This window comes from Rhinatrema bivittatum, chromosome 4, assembly GCF_901001135.1.
Source record: "Rhinatrema bivittatum chromosome 4, aRhiBiv1.1, whole genome shotgun sequence".
Lineage (NCBI taxonomy): Eukaryota > Metazoa > Chordata > Amphibia > Gymnophiona > Rhinatrematidae > Rhinatrema > Rhinatrema bivittatum.
Genome location: NC_042618.1, coordinates 158,881,694 through 158,898,741, shown reverse-complemented (window position 1 = coordinate 158,898,741; position 17,048 = coordinate 158,881,694). Strand labels below are relative to the sequence as shown.

Below are 17,048 nucleotides of genomic sequence, written 5' to 3'. Positions count from 1 at the left end.
TGTTTACAATATGCTTATAAATATTAACAGCACTGTATATTCTAGAGGGATTTATAAAAAATGACACCAAAAAATGCAATAAATATCACCTCTTGATATGTGAAAAACCGTCTTACAACAAAGTTTCAATCAATTGTGTCCCCCAATGAGGGTTTTCTTTCTTTTTTTGTGTTGAAATTTGCCCTGTGAGAAGATTCAAGGCTGGATAATTGTGGGCAAATCGTTCGTCAGTTGGAGTATTGTAGCGGCGTTCAGAATATGCATTGTCGCAGTTTGGGAAGGAAGAAAAGCGGACTGTGAAGTGTTAAGCATAAGTAACAAGATACGGAGATTCACCAGATGGGAGTGAAGATATTAAGCACAGAAATCATCAAAGGAATGCAGGCAGTTTGATTTTGAAATAGCAGCATCATATATGGTGGACCACTATACATTGGCTTAACGTGACAGGCAACAAAAGAGTGACACATTGGGAAGTTAAAGGGTGATGTCCCTGAAGAAGCCCTGTGCAGCAGGTGAAACGAGGCTCTCGTTGGACAGAGATAACAAGAACATCTGATGACAGTATTGTGTTGCTTGAGGGATAGAAGAGAGAAAATTCTCATTGCAAAAACAGTATTATTTTTTTGGAAGGAAAATAATATATAGTGTGTCATAAACATATTGAAAACATTACCATTATGCTTGAGTGTAATAAGTATATTGAAAGTAATCATTATACTTGTGTATCATAAGTATATTGTGAGCATTATCATTATACTTGTGCAATGAAAGTTTTAATATGAATATGGTTTTATATATGGCTGAATGAATGTGTGTGAGAGATACATGTATGGTACGGTTGTAGTGCTTGGAGGGTAAAGCAAGACTGAGTGTGATAGGAGAATATTTTTAGTTATGGAAGTTAATGGGTATAGATAATATAGGGGAGTGGTCCATTGGATGCTATAAACCATTTTTGTAAAAGATTGGTGTCAAACAGATTGTTGAAAATAAATTAATAGTGTGGCATTAAGTATCTCCTTAAGACCTCTGATTTGTTAGTTACTGTTTACTGATTTTTCAGAGGACATGCAGGTGTATGTTTTCCTTGGTGTGTACTTCATGCCTTCTGTATTAGCTTTATGGATCTGGATTTTTTCTTCTTGGCAAGTTAGCAGACTGATCTTCCAGGTGAAAACTGCACAAGGCGACATCTGTGCACAAATACTACAGTCTGGAGAAATTGTGACCTCACCTTAAACATTTGTAGCAAACCTCATGATGGTCAATAATAGACATCTTCTGTTTGCACTTGGGGTAGAACTTTAAGATGCTGGTTTGTTTCTCTGGCATGAAGAGAAAAACTGAAGGAGCAAAACCAAATGAAAGAGAAGTCTTTTTTGTAGACAAACACTGAACCAGAAAAAAATTAACCAGATGGCCTGCTTTAAGCCTGCAACAGTAAAAGGAAAATATCCCATATCATTTAGCAGAATGCCAAAAAACTGAAGAAAACTTAAATACATGAACAAAATATGCCCAGGCAATACAGGCTTTCTTTTTTTTTTTTAAAGGGGAATTGGAGAAAATGCATGCGACCGAGGAGTCCACTGACAAGCTAACAAGTCCAATGTCTCTGCAGGACAAAAATGAACTAAGGGAGGGCACCAGGGCCACAGAAGTATGGAAACGCATACAAATGTGCAGGAAAGGCAATTTAAGATTAATTTTAAAAGCCCAACGCATGCCAAAACTGGGAAATATGTGAATATGCTGGATCGATGTGCCCCAAGTGGATTTTAAAAGCCGCACGAGTATTCGCGTATCTCCCACTGCATGCACAAATGAAAAGTTCCAAAAAGGTCAGGGCATGGGCGATCCTGGATTTCACATTGAAATCTGCATGTAAAAACGTACATGCACAGGCGTGTGCTGGGGTCCCCTGCCACAAAATTTTACTTCTGCTATGGATGGCATGTAAGCCATAAAACAAACAAAAAAAAACAAACTAAAAAGATCAGCGGGATTTTAACGGTCAGGGCTAACAGGGGGAAGGAGGGCTATTAAACTAGGGAAGTTTGGGAGTTCTATCCCTTAACTGGGCGAACTGGGGAAATGGACAATGACGTCAGTGAACATGTCTTAAAATTCCCTCACTTATGTGGTAGAAGCTGTATTTGTTATAAAATGGCTGTGTCTATGGGTGTGGGCCAAGGAACACGAGCACATGTACACCCGCGCACCTGTTTAAGAGTTACTGCCCCTGACTTTTCTAGAAAGTTCTGGAACATATGTCCATCCAGTACTGAGTCTGATCACATGACCCACTTTTGTAACTACTGTGAGCTGCTCATCTTCAGAAAATAGTAGTTTCAATCAGTGGTGCATGGGACAACAAAAATAAAGAAAACATTTCAAAATTCAGAAAGGCTGACTAAAAAGAATAACAGGATAGAAATGGGATGGAGAAGCATAAAAATAATATTTTCCTTCCTGAAGAAGCAGTTAACTGCAGACATCCCTGGAAACATTGGATGATGACAGCAGAAATATTGAAATGGAAGAGCTGTTTGGCCACGGGTGTGCGGGAAACCATATATATATAGATAGATAGATAGATATACTTTCAAATCTTTTACTGGAAAGCTCTGGAGACCTGCTCCATGATTGCATACAATGGAGGTCGCATGACCCTGCTTGCCATTTTTGTTTCTGTCTGTGTATGTAACATTATTAGAGAATAAATTTCTTTTATCAAACCTTTCACCAACAACTACAGCCACAACTGTCAATACAACTCTAATACATAGTTGTTAGAATAACACTTGCAGAGGAGAAGCTATGTTAGTCTATAATAGCAAAAACATTACAGAGGCTGATGACACAACATCTTCTAGACTATCAGATCTATTGAGGCATAGGCTGTCAAAGATACTTCATCAGATGCCATTGGGCAATGTGGCTGGCTGCTAGCTGATGATGTGGATTCTTGTCCTCGAAAGCTTATGCTTCAGGAAATATGTTGGTATATAAGGTGCCACCAGCATTTATTTATTTATTTATTTATTTCAATTCTTTTATATACCGAAGTATAGCAGATTGCCTTCACTCCGGTTTACATTGTAACAATTCATACAAGAAACACAGGTTTTTTTTTTAACTCATAACGTAAGAACAGAGAAATATGAAAATAACACCTCAACAGAGGTAGAGTAAAACAAGTTAGCAGTATACAATGTACATCTTAAGTTCGAAGAAATTTAATACAGAAGTATTAGGGTTCAAGATGAGGATTAATGTTATTCGAAATAGTCTGTGAATGATTGTCTAAACAACCAAGTTTTTAGTTCTTTTTTGAAAGATTTGGAATCTCTGATAGAACTTAAGTAGTTTGGAATAGAGTTCCATTTTAAGGGTTCTGCTATCGAGAAGGCTCTATTTCTAGTAGCAGATAGTTTCGCAGATGACAAGGGGGGAATGATTAGTTGTAATTTTTCAGAATATTGTGAAGAACGGGGAGACTTGTGAATTGCGATCATATTATCTAGAGAGGAATTCTTTTCTTTGTAAATTTCGCTATGTAGAATAGTAATAGCCATCTGCACTAAAGCAAACCCATTTCTTTAGAAAGATATTTGATGGCTCCATGCCCAACTGTTACAAAATGGGACTACTTTTTTAGTGGAAAAGGTCATTTTTTTTAAGGTACTTAGCTCTGGGTTTTTTTAATTTAAATGTTAGTTTATAAAAATGTCAGCTCTATGCAAATGGTTTGTTGGTTTTCTTATAATAAAACCAAACCATGGGCTGCTAAGAACTGATATTTCTACCAAAGCCTAATACCCCAGGCCCAGTAGGACTTCAGCTAATAAAACGCAGCATTATCTCTGAAGGTAAAAACATTAAAACCACAGAAAACAAGAAATGATCAAAGGCAGAAAAAAGGACATGAAATTATAATGAAATAAATCCTAATATTTTTCAACACAATGAATTTCATATTAATGATTTTGAAAATAATATTTATTTCTATTAAGAAATCAACTATATGCTAATTCTGTATTTCTCTTGTTTGCTAACCAAGAACTTACTTGTTTGATGCGGTCTGGATTGACTGTGGTCTGGGGTTGTAGAATGCTGACTGGCTCTGTCTTGGCCATGTTTTGAGGCATTTCTCGAATCTTCTCAGCAATAAAACCATGGACTGCATTGAGTGCTTCAACTGTTCCCTGGATCAAACATACCCGCTCTGTAGTACCTACACAAAAGAAGAATAGAGATACATCAGAAAAAAGAGTGACCTGTTTGACGGTGCATGGGACTTTACTATGTATAATCTTCTTGTAGCATTTTAAACAGTGAATAGTGCTTCAAAGCTCTACTGTGAACAGCAATATGATACCTGTCTTTCTCTTTCAGAATTACTTTCATGATATCTATATTCTCTGTAAGAATTTTATATGATTTAAGCTGAATTTTCAACATATACTTGTGTAATATTATTTGCACATATGCTATTTTAGAAAACTACAACATACACTTGCAAGTAAGGCTGCATGAATAAATCTACATGTTAAAAAAGGGGCAGTCCACAGGCGATCCCAGGCGAAGTCAACATATATGTTTGTAAGTGCTATTTTATAAGAGATTTATGCAAACAGATTAGGTAGCTTGCTCACGTATATGTACAGTTGCTGTTTATCTGGAGTAAGTGATCGTAAATGTCTTAAAAGTGAAATATTGACTAGGTGGGGGATCTGGCTGAAATGGGGGTAGCTGAGAATGAAAAGCCAAATGGGTGTCGATGACCTGCAGATGGAGTGAATGAAATGGGGGACTAATTGGTAACACTGGTAATTTCATTGCTGCATGCATGTTAGAAAATCTCCTGACTTATACATGTAAAACCTGACTTACCAGGGGGTAAATGCATATAAATTCTGTGGGTAAAATCTCTACACGTATATTTTTAAAGTTAGAAGTAAAAATACATGGGTATAGTAGTTGCACATCAGTTATCTGGATAAGTCACTACTTAGCCAGATAACTCTTAAAAGTGCTATTTATCTGGTTAAGCCAGATAATTCTGAAAGATGCTACTTATCTGGCTAAGAAAGATAGATGGGTAAATCTCAAATAGAGCAACTTATCCGGATAAGAGAATAAGGTACTAGATGGCCACAGAACAATTTTTTGTACTTTCTTTTTTGCTTTTTTTTTATTTTTATTTTTTTACACGAGAAGGTGCGAGAGAGAGGATGGCGCTGACAGGTCTACTTTTTTGTTTTTATTAAATATAGATCAGAAGGCTGGGGCAGAAGGGCTGTGGGGGCAGTCGATTCATTTTTATTTTTTTAAATTAAGGAGTGATTGAAAGAATGGAGGAGGTGACTAGGGCCAGCAGTTTCACTTTTTTTTTTTTTTTTATGAAGGAAACATTGGAAGGGTAAGGGAAAAGGAGTGGGGCCAGCAGAGCCACTTTTATTTTTTAAACAAGACTGGGAGGATGGAGGAGAGGGGTTGGGGTATCTGGGCTACAGCATTGGAAGAGCAGGGGGAAGGGGTTATTTATTTATTTAAAACAATATCTCTACCGCCTATAACAGTCACCCTTACTAGGTGGATTACAACAATATAAAATACAATAAAACATAATCATCATTAGTAAAAATGTTAATTAAACAATCCATAGTCTATTAGAAATAATAAAAATGCTGCAGCATTAAACACTATTTGCAAAATTAAAAAGCTTTCAGTTGCTTGCAAAATTTTAATACCTCATCAATATTTCTCAATGCCTCTGGCAAGGCAAGGGGTTGGGGACTTGGACAATTTTTTTCAAATTTAAAAGGTTGCCTGGCTTTTTAAAATGTGCATTTTTTTTTTTTTTAAAGGACTTAGGGGGTCATTCACTAAAGCTTTATCACGTGCGCTAGGGACCTAACGCACGCGATAAGGCCATATCACATGCGAAAAGGGCCTTTTTGCATGCGATATAATGCAAATTAGGGTGAGGGGAGGAGTCAGCGATGTCTTCGCTGCTGGCGATAACGTTACCTTTCACGGTGGCGCTATTTGGTGCGAAAGCCAACAGCGAAGACACTGGGCCTGTGAAAGCCCGCAGCCTTCGCATCGCCGCAGTGTCTTCGCTGTTGGCTTTCGCACCGAATAGCACCACCGTGAAAGGTGCTTATTTTCAGCGGCTGCTGCTTAGCTGCATAAGTCCCTTATAGGGCAAAAATGTTAGCCACATAAGGTATAGGCAAGCAATAGATGGATTGGAGTTTAGCGACTTAGTCGCATAAATAAGCAGCTAAGTAGCAATATTCAGTCATGGACCCATAAATTAGTGGCTACTTTAGACCTGCCATAGAGCAGATTTAACTTAGCCAGTTATAACTTATATGGCTAAGTATGAATATATAACCGTATGTTCAGCGACATAGCCGTGCTATTGAATATACCGTGTAACTTAACCAGATAAGTTATAACCAGCCTACCTCTAGATTCATCAAAATGCTATATTTTCGCATGGATAACACCCGCGGTAAGAAAGAGGGGCGTGTTTATGATAATTTTAGACTTACCACATAGGTAGTGTATCGTGGAGTACGATAAGGTTTTCGTACCCCACGATACTTGTATTTCGCAAGCTGTGAAGTGCCCAGGCTGGGAGAGAGAAAGAGAGACTCCATGGACTCTATAACATGGTACTATCAAGCTAGGGTGAGAGAACATTGTAGAAATCTCATCTTTGTGGGAACTTCCTCACTCCAAATGACGTCAAATCTTCACTGAGATGTACTGTGCTGTTTGTATGTCTCACTTTGCATGTCAAACTGGCCTCAAAACCTAACCCAACACCATAACCTCACTTCAAGTTATTAGCTAGCCCACCTATAGTGATATATTTACCGGCCTATCTTCCTTCCAGCTTGTTGCAAGCTTCCAAGTTCTCTCCCCTTGTTGATTGTAACTTTTTGACTTATTCCTACTTATTGTTATCTTTCGTTTACGTGAATTTGTTACTCTTGTTTTTCCCTTTGTTAAATTGTAAACCGATCTGATATGGTAAATTTACTATGAAGGTCGGTATAAAAAAACTGTTAAATAAATAAATAAATAAATAGTTGAATACTGTGAAGGCCTCCCCAGAGATATTCTCTCTCTCTCCCCCTGCTACTCCTTCTCCAAGTGAAAATCAGTTAATTGAGTTACATGTACATTTCTATATTTACAAGCAAGTCACAAATATATTAAGTTAGTCTAATATAAGGTTTCCATTTACAAACTGTTTGTTGACCTTTATTGCTATATTTCTATCTGAAATATGTGATCTTTAAAAAGTTTCAGAGTTCCAAAATATTAGAATTGTAACAAAATGACTGCATAAGTTTTGCATTGCCATATAAACTTTACTTTTATATTAGTTTTCTTGTTAAATGTGCTTTAAACACTATAAATGTTATTAGCTGATTAATGGGTGCCCCAATGAATAGAACATTCCTAAACTGCAGAAAAATCTAAAGATATTCAGTATATGGAACTATTTTCATGCTTTGAACAAGATATCTAAAACATAAGATATGCCATACTGGGTCACACCAAGCCCAGCATCCTATTTCCAACAGTGACCAATCCAAGTCACAAGTACCTGGCAAGTACCCAAACATTAAATAGATCTCAAGCTACTATTGCTTATTAATTAATATAAGTTTATGGATTTTTCTTCTAGGAACTTACAAACCTTTTTTAAATCCAGTTACACTAACTGCCGTAACCACATCCACTGGCAAGGAATTCCAGAGCTTAACAATGCACTGAATGAAAAAGAATTTTCTTCAATTTGTTTTAAACGAGCTACTTGCTAATTTCATGGAGTGCCCCCTAGTTCTTCTATTATCTGAGAGGGTAAATAACCAATTTACATTAACCTGTTCAAGTCATTTCATTATTTTAAAGATCTCTATTATATCTCACCTCAGTCATCTCTTCTCCAAACTGAACAGCCTTAAATTCTTTAGCCTTTCCTCATAGGGGAGCCATTCCATGCCCCTTATAATTTTGGTTGCCCTTCTCTGAATTTTCGCCAGTGCAACTATATCTTTTTTGAGATGCGGCGACCAGAATTGCAGACAGTATTCAATGTGTGGTCTCACCATGGAGTGATACAGAGGCATTACAATATCCTCCATTTTATTTTCCATTCCCTTCTTAATAATTCCTAACATTCTGTTTGCTTTTTTGATCACCACACAGAGCCGATGATATTAATGTATTATCCACTATGATGCCTAGATCTCTTTCCTGGGTGATACTTCCTAAGATAAAACCTAAGATTCGGGCCGATACAGTACAGTGCGTTCCGACGGAGCTCTGACGGAGCACACTGTTAGCCGGCATTTGGACGCGCGTTTTTGACGCGCTACTTTACCCCTTATTCAATAAGAGGTAATAGCGCGTCCAACCCCCCCCCCGAACCTAATAGTGCCCGCAACATGCAAATGCATGTTGATGGCTCTATTTGGTATTCCCGCAGGATTCAGTAAGTAAAATGTGCAGCCAAGCCACACATTTTACTTTCAGAAATTAGCGCCTACCCAAAAGTAGGCGCTAATTTCTCCAGGCACCGGGAAAGTGCACAGAAAAGCAGTAAAAACTGCTTTTCTGTGCACCCTCCGACTTAATATCATGGCGATATTAATTCGGAGGTCCCGAAAATTTAAAAAAGTAAAAAAAAAAAATTGAAACAGGCCCGCGGCTCACAGGTTGAAAACCGGACGCTCAATTTTGCTGGCGTCCGGTTTCCGAACCCATGGCTGTCAGCGGGCTCGAGAACCGAAGCCAGCAAAATTGAGTGTCGACTGTCAAACCCACTGACAGCTGCACTCCTGTCCGAAAAGAGGCTCTAGGGACGCGCTAGTGTCCCTAGCGCCTCTTTTTACTGCCGGGCCTAATTTAAATAAATTTATTTACTGAACCACGCGCACAGGAGAGTGGTCTGTGTGCGCGCCGGGAGAGTGGGCACTTGCCCGCTCTCCGCGTTTTTTACTGTATCGGCCCAATTGTGAAACTACAGCAAGGGTTATTTTTCTCTATATGCATCACTTTGCACTTGTCCATGATAAATTTCATCTGCCATTTGGAAGCCCAATCTTCCAGTCTCTGCAATTTATCACAATCCACTTGAGATTTAACTACTCTGCATAATTTTGTGTCATCTGCTAATCTGATCATCTCACTCATCGTACTCCTTTCCAGATCATTTATAAATATGCAAGCCGTTAAGCCCGTTAAAACGGGCTACATTAACATTTTTTTTTTGGATCATTTCCTTCCCCCTCATGCTCCCTCCCACCTCCCCCACTCTCTCCCCTCAGTCACTCCTCTCTCTCCCCCCCTCCCTCCTCCCTCCCCCCCTCCCTCCCCTCCCTCACTCCCCCCTCCTCCCTCCCTCAGTCACTCCCCCCTCCCCCAGTCACTCCTATCTCCCCCTCCCCCAGTCACTCCTATCTCCCCCTCCCCCAAAAGTACACATCCCTGAGGCATTCCACTGTTTACCTTTTTTCACTGTGAAAACAGACCATTTAATCCTACTCTCTGTTTCTTGTCTTTTAACCAGTTTGCAATCCACAAAAGGACATCGCCTCCTATCCCATGACTTTTTAATTTTCTTAGAAGCCCCATTAAGGAATATATGGCTCCGTCCCATGAAAATGTACTTATGTGATTAACTATTCACAAACTGCAGAGTGTGATAAAATAAAGGCTATAGTTAGAACATTTCAATCCTAAGAGCAAATCTTCTGGGAGATTCTGTGCTACTGTGAAGCACAGGAATTGTTCAGAATTGCAAATTTTTGTTTCCTGAACAGAACTTGGGAAAGGCTCTATGGGCCATGAGCAAAGCCTTTCCTGTTCTCGACCAAAGAGCAGAGAGGCCCATCCCGCTTGTGGCTGAAGTTCAGCAGCCTGGTTGAACATGAGCAGAGCTCATCTCGCCCGCAGCTGAAGAAGACAAGAGAAGGCCCAGAGTGAGAGGCAAGAAAGATTGAAAGCCTATGTGAAGTGTGCATGTGACGGTGTATATTTGTGTATGTGTTTGTGTGTGAGGAAGAGAAAGAGAGTGTGTGATAGTGTGTGTATGTGAGGGAATGTATATGCGAGTGAGAGATTGGGAGCCTGTATGTGTGTGTGAGGGTGTGTTTGTATGTGAGAGAGGAAGCCTATGTGAAGGGAGATGTGTTTGTGTGTGAGAAAGAGGGGGGAGCCTGTGTAAGGGGGTATGTGTATGCAAGAGAGAGAGGGAGCCTGTGTAAGAGTGTTTGTGTGTCTGTGAGAGAGAAGAAGCCTATGTGAGAGACTGTATGAGAGAGGGGTCAAACTCTGGGAGTGGAGGGCTGGGGGTGGAAATAGAGTTAAAGGGGTTTAGCCTGGAGATGAAGAGGAGAGATAATGGAGTGCGGAGGGCACAGTGAAAGTGGTTCGGCTAGGGGAGTAGGTACAGAGGTGGAAGGAACACTCTTAAAGTGTACTTCTAGAGGAATTCTACTCAAAATATTTAAAACTCAGCATCTTTGAGTAATAACTTTTCTGTATTACATTTTACATTAATTACTCAAAGACTGTGTTGTATATTGTGGTATTTTGACAGATATAAAGTATGCGGAATTTTGCAGAATTTTAAAATTTTGTACATAGAATTCCCCCAGGAATAGTTGATGTCTTACACATAGGGGCAAATCTATAAAGGTACGCGCGGGTGCAGATTTGTTCGTGCAACCCGGCATGAACAAATCTACGCCCGATTTTATAACATGCGCGCGCTGCTGCACGCATTTTATAAAATCCAGGGTTGGCACGCGTAGGGGGGTGCACAATTGTGCAACCTGTGTGCGCCAAGCCGAGCAGCCTGCTTCCGATCCCTCCAAGGCCGCTCTAAAATCAGAGCGGCCTCAAAGGGAACTTTCCTTCTGCCTCCCCCCACCTTCCCCTATCTAACCCACCCCCCAGCCCTACCTAAATCCCCCTCCTAACCTTTATCGAAGAAGTTTCGCCTGCCTCCGGGCAGGCATAACTTGCACGCGCTGGCTCTCCATCCCCCGGCATGGCGGCTGTGCCGGAGGCCTCGGTCCCGCCCCCGGGCCAGCGCCCCACCCACAGCCACGTGCCCCCTTTTGCAAGCCCCAGGGCTTGCACGCGCCGCTGAGCCTATGCATGATAGGCTCGGCATGCGCAGGGAGAGGCAGGGGTAGGTTTTCGGGGGTTGCGCGCGTATCTTACACGCACAACCCTTTGAAAATGTACCCCATAGAGAACAATGCTAGGTTTACAGTTAAGTACAGTAAAGCCAGCTCTTCTTAAGGTACACATTTCAATAATTAATTGCAAGCATAAAATTTAAATTTTATGCTTGCAGTTAATAGGCTTAGTCCTCCTTCATTGGGGGCACCGCTGGAACCCAGATGACATGGTGTCATGAAACAAAAGGAATGCAAAACTGAACTTGATGGTGGCAGATAGGTGATGGCTTACTGCTGTTTCCCTCATGGAATGGCAGCAGCAAAGCCCATGGCGACCGACAGTGTTCCTGGTGCTCTATGGTCGTGTCCTGCACCATCTGACCATGTCCACTGGTGCCCACTCTAGTGATGGCGCCCATAGGGCCCAAGGCACTTTCACTCTCAGACAATGAATTGCATCAATAGCACCAAACAATGATGCACCCAAGGCTTCCACGCTGCTTGACCATGTCTTGATCAGCTTGATGGTATATAGCACAATCCCTGGCACAACAGGCACCCATGGAGACTAACAGCCCGGCAGCACCGATACAGAACCCGGTGCCAGAAGCCACTGGAGGTTCGGCGGTACCGAGGATGCCAGGGGCACCTACAGGCAGAGGATCTGCAGCCCCCAACATGCCTCGTTGGTGCCCAAATGACTGCTGACACCATCGACAGCGCCCCTTAGTCACATATGTGTCCAAGGGCGTCGATGTTGTGAGCCAGCGGTTACGGCTGACGATAGCCATGCTAGTGCTCATTAGCACCAATGATGTACAAAGCCAGGTGGGACCTCCAATGCCCTCCAATCACAGCAACTCAGGGCTCCCAAGATCATCGGCATCCATGGTGCCAGATAGCCATAGGCCAGTGATGAGAAAGCCCAATGACCCTCAGTACCTCGTCTGGACACCACATGGGATAGGAGACAATGTTCTATTGTGGACTGAGAACTGGTTAAAAGACAGGAAATAGAAAATAGGGCTAAATTGTCAATTTTCTCAATGGAGAAAGGTGAATAGTATAGCTCCCCAGGGATCTGTACTTGGGCCACAGCTTTTTAACATATTTATAAGTGACCAAACGATGAGAACAATTAAGGCCCGATATTTAAAAGCTGGCGTGCACGAAAACCGGGAGATATGTGTGTGGCCGAGCCGTGTGCCTCGGGGATTTTCAAAGGCCCGCAGCCACGCACATATCTCCCGGTTCGTGCAGAAGAACCGACTTTGAACAAAGAGGCGGGGAGGGGTCTCGGTGGGATGTGGGTGGACCAGGACAGCGCCTAATGACACTGTCCCATTGAAGAGCCCTCCGGCAGCCAACCGGTCCGTGCAACTTGCTACTACTCCAGAGAGCAGGTAAGTATTAAAACAAAAGAAACTAGCCTAGTTAGCAGGGTTTTAGGGGTTGAGGCAGATAGGGGAAAAGGGAGGCAGGTTAGCTAGGGGGTGTCAATGTACGCATGTTATAAAATTGGTGGGAACCCTTCGCACATGGACGCCCACGTGTGGGTTTAAAAACTTACCTTTTAGTGAGGTGATCAAATTTGCTGATATACAAAATTATTCAAAATTATTAAATCACAAGAAGATTGTGAGAAATTGCAAGAGGACCTTTCAAGACTGGGATTTTCGGCATCCAAATGGTAGATGACATTTAATGTGGACAAGTGCAAAGTGATGCATGTAGGGAAGAGCAAATCAAATTATAGCTACACAATGCAAGAATAAAACAAAGAATATCCTAGTGCCTCTATATTGTTCCATGGTGCAACTACATCTTGAATATTGTGTGCAGTTCGGGTCACCACATCTCAAAAAATACATAGTAGAATTAGAAAAGGTTCAGAGAATGGGGATGGAATGATTCCCCTATAAGGAAAGGCTCCATTTTGGAGAAGAGATGGCCGAGTGGAGATATAGAGGTCTATACAATAATGAGTGGAACAGAATGGGTAAATATAAGCTGGTTGTTTATTTTTTCAAAAAAGTACATTCAATGAAGTTACTAGATGACACATTTAAGACAATTCTGATAAAATATGTTTTACACCAGGGGTCGGGAACCCATGGCTCGCGAGCCAGATATGGCTCTTTTGAGGGCTGCATCTGGCTCGCAGACAAGTGTCGCCACACTTTCCCGCTAACCCAGCTGTTCCCCGGTCCTCCTCCGCCTGGGCTTAAAATGCTGTCAGCCCGGGCGGAACGCAGCAGGACAGCTGGAGTCAGCGGCACCGGCGTGCTCTCTTCTTCCCGCCCCCCCCCCCCCCGCGGCCCGGAAGAGGAAGTGGAGAGTATCGGGTGCGTGCGCGGCAAGAAGAGGCCACGCTAGTGCGCTCGGCATCGGCCCGAAGAAAAGAAGACTGCAGCGCGGCTCGGAGGAAAATGAAGAGGTTCAACCGTGGCCGATGGGACTCCGCCTCCGCGAGGGCTGAAAATGAAGGAGGTTAGCGTTGGGAGGAGGCTGCTGCTGCTGCCGCGAGTTCCCGGGGTAGGGGTGGGGGAGAGAGAGAGTGAATGAGCGCCCAACTCGCGGCAGCAGCAGCAGCCTCCTCCCAACGCAAACCTCCTTCATTTTCAGCCCTCGCGGAGGCGGAGTCCCATCGGCCGCGGTTGAACCTCTTCATTTTCCTCCGAGCCGCGCTGCAGTCTTCTTTTCTTCGGGCCGATGCCGAGCGCACTAGCGTGGCCTCTTCTTGCCGCGCACGCACCCGATACTCTCCACTTCCTCTTCCGGGCCGCGGGGGGGGGGCTGTGTGTGTGTGTGTGTGTGTGTGTGTGTGAGTGAGAGATTGCATGTATGAGAATGATTGAGAGCCTGTACATGTGAAAGAGAGTATGTCTATGATTGAGAGCCTGCGTGTGAGAGAGAGAGAGCATGAATGTAAGTTTACCATTGGGAACCTGTATGTGTAAGTTTGTGATTGAAAACCTGTTTGTGTGAAAGAGTATGTGTGTATGATTGAGATCCTTTGTGTGTGAGAGAAATCATGTGTATGTATGATTAAGAGCCTGTGTGTATAAGTAAGAGAGAGATCATGTGTGTCTGTGTGTGATTGAGAGCTGGTTTAGGTGATGGAGCATGTGAGTATGTGATTGAGAGCCTGTGTTTAAATGAGAGAAAGAGACCATGTGTGTCTGTGTGTGATTGAGAGCTGATTTAGGTGAGGGAGCATGTGAGTATGTGATTGAGAGCCTGTGTGTAAATGAGAGAAAGAGAGGACATGTTTGTAAGCATGTGAATGAGAGTCTGTGTGTGAGAGAAAAAGACAGCATGTATTTATGTGATTGAAAGCCTGTGTGTGTGTGTGTAAGCGTGAAAAGATAGACAGCATGTGTGTAAATGTGTAATTAAGAGCCTATATAAGTGAGAGAGAAAAAACATGTGTATATGTGAGTATTGAGAGCATGTGTGTATAGGTGTGTCATTGAGAGCCAGTGTGAGAGAGAGTGCTGGTATGTGACTGAGAGAGGAGAATGTTCCAAGCAAACCACCCCACCTCCTGCTAATTCAGAACAATCTCAGGACACCTGGATATCAAACATTCCCAGGTATGCAGAGCAAAAATATTTTTGTATCCTTATTATTTTTCATTACTGGGTCTTTGTGTCTGCTATTTTGAAATATTTTGTTGGTATCTGGAAATGTTTTATATGAGTTTTTAATTATTGGATATTCCACTCATCAGCTGTTTCAAAATATGTTCTTTTTGTTTTGCTGGACACTCTACCTGGGCAACAACAAGCTAGGTGGAGAGAATGTAGCCCAAATCTCTTCTTGGAGTGAGTTTCCTTACTCCGACGGCCAGCAAATCTTCACTAGAGACCACTGTTCTTTCCGTAGGTCTCATGTGGAATGCGAAAGTGGCCCCCAACCCCCAACGCTCATACCTAATCCTCACCCCGAGTTAGTAGGTGGCCCTCCCATAGGGATTAAAATACCTGTCTAGGGCATAGGCACTATAGTAAGGCGCTCGCTCTCTCTCTCTCTCTCTCTCTCTCTCCCTCTCCCTCCCTCCCTCCCCAGAGCCAAATGAGGCCCATAGTGAGAACCTTCATTTTACCAGGCACTGATGTCAAGCTCATCAGTCTATAATTCTCCCAAATCATCCCAGAATCATTTTTAAATATTGGTGTTACACTGGCCACCCTCCAGAATACAGGAACTGCTATTCTTGTAAATAATAGGTTACAGATTACTAGCAATAGGTTTGCAATTTCATTTTTTACCTCTTTCAGAACTCTGGAATAAATACCATCTGGTCTTAGTAAGTTGTTATTCTTGAATTTGTCAATTTGATTACAACATTCTATTATCACAGAGATTTGCTTTAGTTGCTCAGAATTATCACCATTAAAAAATATTGGGGTTTTTTTTAGTGTGGGTATGTCCCTAACATCATCTTCACTAAATATTGAGGCAAAGAACTCATTCCAGTTTTTCTGCTATTTCCTCATTCTTCCTGAGCACCCTTTTTGCCCATCAATAGTCATCTAGAGGCTCAGCTAACACCCTCATAAACTTTTTTGCTTCAAATGCACTTGAAAAGCTTATTATTAGTTTTTGCTTGTATGGCAAGCTTCTTCTCAAATTCTTTCTTGGCTTATCTTATTATTGTTTTATATCTAGCTTGCCAGTACTTATGCTCTTGCCTATTTTTCTCATTAAGCTTTCCATTTTTTGAACAATGCCCTTTTGGCTTTAACGTCCTCTTTCATCTCACCAATAAACCATGCTGGCAATCGTATGGTCTTCCTTTGAGCTTTTATAATGCATTGGATGCATTATATCTGGCTTCCGAGATGGCAATGTTAAACTACATTGATGCCTCATGCAAACTTTTAATTTGTACAATAGTTCCTTCTAATTTTTTTCTCATTTTCTCATTCTACTATAGCCTTTCTATTAAGAGTTATATGCTACTGCCATGGTTTTGCTTAATGTTCTCCCTTCAGTGATTATGTCAAATTTGATTGCATTAGGACAACTATTCCTAAGTGGCCCCACCACAGTAATCCTTTGAACCAGGTCCTATATTCCACAGAGGAGAAGATCTCAAGTACAGTACCTGAATGCAATCCACTTTGAAGTCCAAAAAGCAGAATATAAATAAAGTAAATAACTTCCCTTCTCATAAGTCCTAGTACCAGCTGCTCCATGAGGTGGTCATTTATGGCATATGAGAAACTAATCTCTCCAGTGTGTCCTGATGAGACACTGACCCAATAAATACTGGGGTAATTGAACTCTTCCATTATTATTGGGTAGCCAGCTTTATTTGCCTTTTTAATTTTTGCTAGCATTTCACAGTCAAATGAACAGTAGTATACACCCATCAAATATGAAATTTTCTATCCATAGCAATTACACAGTGCATTTTGTTTCTTGCAGGATTTTTATCCTGCTTGACTCTGTGTCATCTTTTATATGTAGTGCCAATCCTCTTCCAATTTGAGCTGCTCTGTCATGTCAATATAATTTATACCCTATTTCAGGGACCCACTGGTTATCCTCATTCTACCACATCTCTGAAATGCCTATGTCTTTACCCTCATACATTCTAACTCAGATGAAGAGAAAACAGAGGCAAAATCACCAAAAATCATGAAACAAAGGTGAAGGAGGGGTGGTCCACATAAGAAATCACTAGTAGTAAAATAAAATAATGAATTAATATGTGAATACAAAAAACAGTCAAATGAAAATATACAATTTCATGCAAATAAGTGCAATACAAAAATCAAAATCACAGTTGAAAACTGACATAACTATATTTTG

The 17,048-nt window shown here is 41.5% G+C and overlaps 1 protein-coding gene across 8 annotated transcripts in view; it reads right to left on the bottom strand.

The window, feature by feature from the left end:
• Positions 1-17,048, bottom strand: part of NOVA1 (NOVA alternative splicing regulator 1) — a 583,803-nt gene that overhangs the window by 305,822 nt on the left and 260,933 nt on the right. For all 8 annotated transcript variants that reach the window (XM_029599019.1, XM_029599018.1, XM_029599011.1 and 5 more), the window contains one exon: positions 4,074-4,240. In XM_029599019.1, the coding sequence (XP_029454879.1) occupies positions 4,074-4,154 (81 nt within the window). In that variant the 5' untranslated portion in view covers positions 4,155-4,240. The remainder of the gene's footprint in view (positions 1-4,073; positions 4,241-17,048) is intronic.